We start from the raw sequence: 6540 nt of genomic DNA, 5'->3' as shown, positions 1-6540 counted from the left end.
AAAACGTTTTTTGTATTATACCGTCCTTATTTAACTTTTTGTTTATAAAGCACGTATTATTTTACGGTTATTACAAACCGTTTATAAATTTTTTTACGTTTTTTCCCGGTGGCTAACCGGTTTGGTACGTTTAAAACATTTTTTTTGGGCCATTCCTTTGGCTTTTATTACTTTTTTCCTGTAATACCCCCGTCCTTTCCGGGTATTTACCCGTTAAAGTTCGGTATTTTCCTTATCTTATAAGCTTATTTACAATAAGTTTGCTTTATACGCTTAAATAATTTTTTTCGTAATATCCTTTTTTAAAATTTACAAATTTTCCGATTCGTTATAATTTATCCATTTAACCAAATATTTTCGTTTCCGCAAAAGCTTTTTATATTCCAACAAAGCCTTTACTTCGAAACGATCCTTTTTTTTTTTTCGATTTTTGGTTTTTTATTTTTTGGTTTTTCGCTGGGCCTTTTTTTAAACGCCCGCAATAAATTTGCCGGGAATACGTTATATATCCGGTAATTTACCAAAAGCTTTAACCGAAACGCTAAACCGGCTAACCCAACCATTTTTAAAATTTAAAAAGGTCCTAACCATTTGTTCGATAACTTTTTTAACGGCCTTTTTATTTTAATATTCGCCGTATTTAATAATACCTAATTGCTTACCCCGAAAAGCACCGGGGTTTTGCTTTTATTATAATACTTTTTGTATATATTATTCGCTTTTTTTAGCAATTTTTTGGCTTGCTTTTTAATTGCTTCCAAAGCCCCCGCCTTAATTTTAGCCGTTGCTAAAGGTTTTTTTTTAATTACCCAAAAGTTATAAAGCTTTTGTAAGTAAAACTTTATTAACAAAAACGCCGGGGTTTTTTGCAACCCTAAATGTACGCTCGTATTGTGCATTTACGCTGCTAAATGCAATAGCAACGCCCAATCGTTTTGCTTTTTGCAGCAAAAGCACCGAAAGTAATGCTTTATTGCTTAATTCGTTCGTTCCGTTTGCCCGTCGGTTTAAAAGTAATATGCTATCGATAGCTTCCTTTTAACCCTTAGGTATCCGGCGAAAGTTATTTAAAACCCGCTTGTAAATAACTTGTTTCGGTTCGATACAATCCCTTTAAGCGTTTTTAACAGCCCCCAAACGTATGCAAACAAAAAGCTCCTTAGTTTTTTATTGGTTAATTTTATGGACGTTGGAATAAAAAAGCTATATTTGGTAAACCGGTCGACCATTACCAATATTGCGTTGCGCTTTTTGCCGGTTTCATTTACCAACGTTAAAAATTTTTCGATAAAATTTATCGATAGCTTTTGTCCCGGGCGGTTTGGTACGGGCAAAAATGCTAGCAGCCCGTAAAGTACCTGTATTTTCGGCTTTATTTATTGGTATATTTAATACGTTCGTACGTATTTGCGTACGTTTTTAGCCATACCCGGCCATTTAAATTGCCGTTTAAACTTTTTTAAAATTTTGGCTATGCTTTTGTAACCCCCCGTTGGGTTATCGTATTGTTTTTAAAGCATTGCCCGTTGCAACGGCGCTAAATTCGGGACCTAAACTTTTTTTTTGTGCTTAAATAAACCGTTATTAATCTTTTAAACGTTAGGCTTGCTTTTTTAAATACCGTTTTAAACGAAATCGTTTTTTGTTTGTACTTTAAAAATGCGCTTTAATATCGTTTTAATATCCTTTTTAATAATGGTCGTTTTTACGTAAATTGCTTTTCGGAATTTAGCCAATAAATCGTTTCGGAATTTTTCCTTTGCCTTATTGGCCTCCCCGTTTACGGGTATGTTTTGGGGACGTTTTAATAAATTATTTGCGGGGTTCCGGTATTTTGGCTTTTATTTAATCGTAAAATTGTACTTTGTTAAATCCTCGAACCATTTTGCTTAGCGCTTTATTACCTTTTCCTTTATTAAAATATAAGTATAATTTAAATGGTCGGTAATTACTTTAACAATTTTTTGTAAATAGGCCAAATAATGCCGCTACTTTTCGAAAGCTTTTACGATCGCTAACAATTTTAAATTAAAAATCGCATAGCGCAATTTTTTTTATTGCAATTTTTTTAACATGTAAGCTACCGGGTGCTACCGGCCGTTTTGCAGCTGCAATAGCACCGCCTTTATTGCAAAAGCCAAAGCGTTAATCCGCACGCACAACGGTTTTAAAAGGTCGAAATGCATTAATACCAAAACTTTTGTAAATAGCAATTTTAATTTGCAAAAAGCCTTTTTCGCAATATTTTTTAAATAAAATACGGTATTTTTGCTAAAAAGGTTCGTTAAAAGCATAATAATTTTCGCGTAACCCTTTACAAATTTCCAATAATACCCCGTAAAGCTTAAAAATACCTGGATATTTTTAACGCTTTCCGGTATTCTTCATTTTAAAATCGCAATAATTTTATCCGGCAAAATTTCGACCCCGAATTTGGTTATCCTAAACCCCAAAAAGTTAATATTATCCGTTTTAAATTCGTATTTAACCGGGCTAACGTAAAGCTTAAACCGTTTAAATCGCTTTAATACCGTTTTTACTGCCTCGCGGTGCTCCTTTTGTATTTTCGAAAAAATAAGGATATCGTTTAAATATATAATGCAATTATTATTAATTAATTTCCCAAACGCTATATTAATAAAGCTTTGGAACGTTATTAAAGCGTTAGCCAAACCGAAAAGCATTATTAAGTATTCGTAATGTCCATACTTGCAACGGAAAGCAATTTTCCATTCGTTTTTTTGTCGAATCCGTATTTTATAATAAGCGTTTTTTAAATCCAGCTTAATAAAGTACTAATTTTTAAATACCCGGTTAAATATTTTATAAATTAGCGGGAATGTTAGCCGGTTTTTTTTGGTAATTTTGTTAAAACCCCGATAATCGATACAAAAGCAAAGCTTTCCGTCCTTTTTTAAAACGAATAAAATTCCGGCGCCGGCGGGGCTGGTTAAATGCCAAATCCAACCTTTCGTTATAGCTTTATCGAAATACCCCCGAAAGGTTTTTAATTCCTTTTTAAATAAAAAATAAATGCTTTTGTAAAGCGGCATCGTTTTTTTTTCCAATTTAATCGCGTAATTCCAGCCTATATGTTTTAGCAAAAGGTTCGATTTATAAAATTACGCATATTTTGCAATTATCCTTTTAACCTATTCCGGAAAAGCTTTTAGCCTTTTCCCGGGGTTTTCCGGGGTTTCCGGGCGTGCAACCGTTAGTACGGTTATCGCTTGTCCCAATTGGATTAACTTTTTAGCTATTTCCAACGAAATTATTTTAACCTTTTTAATGGTTACCGAAAACCTTTACTTTATATCCCCAAACCGGATTTTAATATCCTTTTGCTAAAATTAAAGCATGCCTAACGTAATGTTATACCCGGCCCGGGGCACCATTACGTAAAATACCATTAACTTTCGGGTTATTCTTTAGTTATTCGTTACCCAAATTTTGTATTTCTTTACTTTTAGCGTAAGCATGCGTTTTTTGGTATCGAATTACGCCAGGTAACCTTTGTTTGGCACCGGTATTTTTCTTGTTTCCACCAAAAAACGGTTATATAACAAATTAACGTTGCTTTTATTATTAACCAACGCTTTTAACTTTACCCGGCAACCGTTAATCCGTAAATACACTTTGGTTTTTTAGCGCGTTTTGGCCGCCGGGGCGCACTTTTAAGCCCCGGTATTTAAACGGCTAAATAGCGGTATCGAATTGGGTAACGATATTTTGCTTTTTTTAAAGCACGCCGGCCGGATATAGCCCAGCTTTTTACACCCGTAATACCGTACTTCGGGCCTTTTCCTTTTCGCCTTTTATATGGTCGTTGGAATTAACGGGGTTTTCGGGTTATCCGTTCGTATTTTGCATATTGCAACGATATAATTTAGCTACCCGCATTTAAAATAAGTAACCGGCTTTTTAAAAGCTAAAATATTTGTATCCTTTGGGGTCCTTTTGTACGGTTCCAATATTATTTTTGCTTTAAAGGCTTTGGCTTGCAATTTTTTTATAATGTAAAAAAAGTTTTTAAATATTACCCGTTTTTGGATTTCGGGGCGGAACCGGTTAAAAAGCAATATCGTTTTTATCCATTTGGGTGCTAATTCGGAAAGGTTATCCTTTACCAAATCCTAACAAATCCGGAACGCTTTAAACGATTTGTAATCCCTTTGTTTAATAACGGTATTTCCCGCGAACTTTTTAATTGCTAGTTATATCCGCAAATCGGGGTTTTTCGACCTTATTTAAAATTACCGCAAAAAATCGGCCTAAATAAACGATACCCCGGTATTTAAGTAATGCATTTGCTTGTATTTTGTCCATTATGCCCGTTAATAATGGTCGAAAGTGCTAAAAACTATTTGGACTTTTATACGGTTTTTACCGTAGCGTTCCTTTTTGCTTTTAAAAATAAATTTGTAATTGTTAATATAATAAGCGATGTTTTGCCAAATTGCCAACTTTTTAAATATGGAAAGTTTAAAAGTAACCTTATTTTACGTAAAACCTTTTCGTTGTTTAAAAGTATTTTTTTTATTTTCGTTTAAACCTTTATGCGCATGCTTCGACCTTTTGTTTTAAATTTTCTGGATTAAACGGGCGCGTTTGCTTTAAGCCTTTAGCGCGTTGTTTATTTTTTGCAGTTTTTTTACGAAAAGGTTTTCGAAATCGTCGGGAATTTGTAGGGCTCCTTTGGTATTTTATTCCGGTGGCCCAACGGCCTTTTCCGACGTGCTTAACGTAGCGTTGGGCGTTATTATAAGCGGTGCGAGGTCGCAAATGCCCTTTTTAAATTTATTCGATCCCTTTCGATAATTATCCGGGCTTATTCCTTAAATAAAAAAGGTATAAAAAAAGGAATAATATGTTAAGGGTTAATCGGTGCAAAAGCGGGTAATTACCGGGTTACGGGCCGGATGCGGTATTTTTTTTATTAAACTTTCGTAAATTTTTTACCAAAGGTATTATCGTTAACAAAGATTGTTCCTTTTTTAACCTTCCTTTTTTTCGTGCCCTTTCGGGCACCCGGGGTCGGTTTTTTAAATCCTCCGCGTTTTAAGCGCTTTCGTGCAATTTAAGCTTTACCTTATTTTTTAGCTTTGTTATTATGCTTTGGCCGCGATACCGGTAATTTGCCGGCATATTTTTGGGGGGTTTGTGCCCGGCTAGCTACCAGCGCCCTTTTTTTCCTTTTTTGCCGGGCGGTTTCGCCCGTGCATTTAACGCTTCCCGCTTTTTGCCGGGCGGTTTCGCCCGTGCTTTTAACACTTTATTGCCGACCACGTCCTTGCAATAAATACATTTAAAGGACCCCGTACAATTATCGGAATATATTGGCATACGGGGGTCGACGGCATAATTTTAATATGCTTAATAACCAAAATAACGGCTACAAAATATTATACGCTCCGTATAATTGTTTTTAAAAAAGGGCAAATAAATAAGGTTTTAATTATTGCTTTATTGGAAATCGATAATTTTTTGCAACGGAAGCGCGTTACGAATACCCATATAAAGCGAGGAAAAAGCAATATCCGTTTCGGGGGCAGGTCCATTGGAATCGAAAGCGTTGCGGCGGCGTTCGTCGCGCGCTTTACGCTTTTTTTCGGCGGAGGTTTTTTTGCTACAACGGTTAAAGCCCGCCGGGGGGTTACCGGCAAAACGCTTGCGGGAATTTTAAAAGGTTATAAGCGCAAAAGGGCCCGATGGACCCGCAACATTTAAAAAGCTTACCGAAAGGTTACTAACAAAGCGATCGTTAAGGATTTAAAAAATTAAAAGCTTCGGCAAAACCGAATCCAAATCCAACTAAACCATAATAATTAAAAAAAATACCGGGGGGTTGCCAAAAGGGGCCAACGGGCCGGTTGGAACCGAAAAACCCAAAACGGACATTCGAAGGAATATTACCTTTTTTACGTAATTGGGTACGAAAAATAATATTTGCAATTACCGGTTAAATTTAAATATTTAAAAAAAGCGGTTAAATACCAATTATTTACGGTTATAATCGTTAAAATTATTAAAATGGTTATTAAATGTACAAAAAGGAAAAAAAAGGGCTCGTAGCTTTAAACGGGAAAAAAAGCTTTTTATATGCCGGTACGGACTTACTTTTCCAAATGCCATAAAGTTTTATAACCGGTTTTTCCAAACGTTGCCAAGCATTAGGGCGGCTTAGCGGAATACCGTAAGCTACCGGTTATTTACGGGGTCGCACGCGCGGTACAAATGGCTTGGGATAAGCCGTATTAAAAAAAAGCAATATGTTAAAAGCACGGGCAAAACCGCCCGGCAAAAAGCGGAAAGCGTTAAATGCACGGGCGAAACCGCCCGGCAAAAAAGGAAAAAAGGAGCGCTGGCAGCTAACCGGGCACGGACCCCCCGGGAATATGCCGGCGAATTACCGGTATTGCGGCCAAAGCATAATGGCAAAGCTAAAAAATAAGGTAAAGCTTAAATTGCACGAAAGCGCTTGGAGCGCGGAGGATTTAAAGGACCGACCCCGGGTGCCCGAAAGGGCACGAAGGAAGGGGA

At 36.3% G+C, this 6540-nt stretch overlaps 3 protein-coding genes across 3 annotated transcripts; all 3 read right to left on the bottom strand.

Moving 5' to 3' along the window:
- Window positions 1-3890: 3890 nt before the first annotated feature.
- GGTG_05796 (hypothetical protein) lies at window positions 3891-4326 on the bottom strand (the record flags this gene model as incomplete). Its single annotated transcript, XM_009223603.1, has 2 exons — window positions 3891-4102; window positions 4287-4326. 2 exons carry the CDS (start codon window positions 4324-4326, stop codon window positions 3891-3893), a joined length of 252 nt encoding a protein of 83 aa, XP_009221867.1.
- Window positions 4327-4703: 377 nt separating this feature from the next.
- On the bottom strand, window positions 4704-5343 carry GGTG_05795 (hypothetical protein; the record flags this gene model as incomplete). Its single annotated transcript, XM_009223602.1, has 3 exons — window positions 4704-4834; window positions 4913-4941; window positions 5177-5343. The coding sequence occupies 3 exons, from the start codon at window positions 5341-5343 to the stop codon at window positions 4704-4706; spliced, it is 327 nt and encodes a 108-aa protein (XP_009221866.1).
- Window positions 5344-5918: 575 nt separating this feature from the next.
- On the bottom strand, window positions 5919-6430 carry GGTG_05794 (hypothetical protein; the record flags this gene model as incomplete). Its single annotated transcript, XM_009223601.1, has 2 exons — window positions 5919-6072; window positions 6411-6430. The coding sequence occupies 2 exons, from the start codon at window positions 6428-6430 to the stop codon at window positions 5919-5921; spliced, it is 174 nt and encodes a 57-aa protein (XP_009221865.1).
- Between the last annotated feature and the right edge of the window lie 110 nt (window positions 6431-6540).

The sequence above is a fragment of the Gaeumannomyces tritici genome, assembly GCF_000145635.1.
Source record: "Gaeumannomyces tritici R3-111a-1 unplaced genomic scaffold supercont2.3, whole genome shotgun sequence".
NCBI lineage: Eukaryota > Fungi > Ascomycota > Sordariomycetes > Magnaporthales > Magnaporthaceae > Gaeumannomyces > Gaeumannomyces tritici.
Note: the sequence above shows the minus strand (reverse complement) of the source record. Positions and strands in the feature narration are given on the sequence as shown.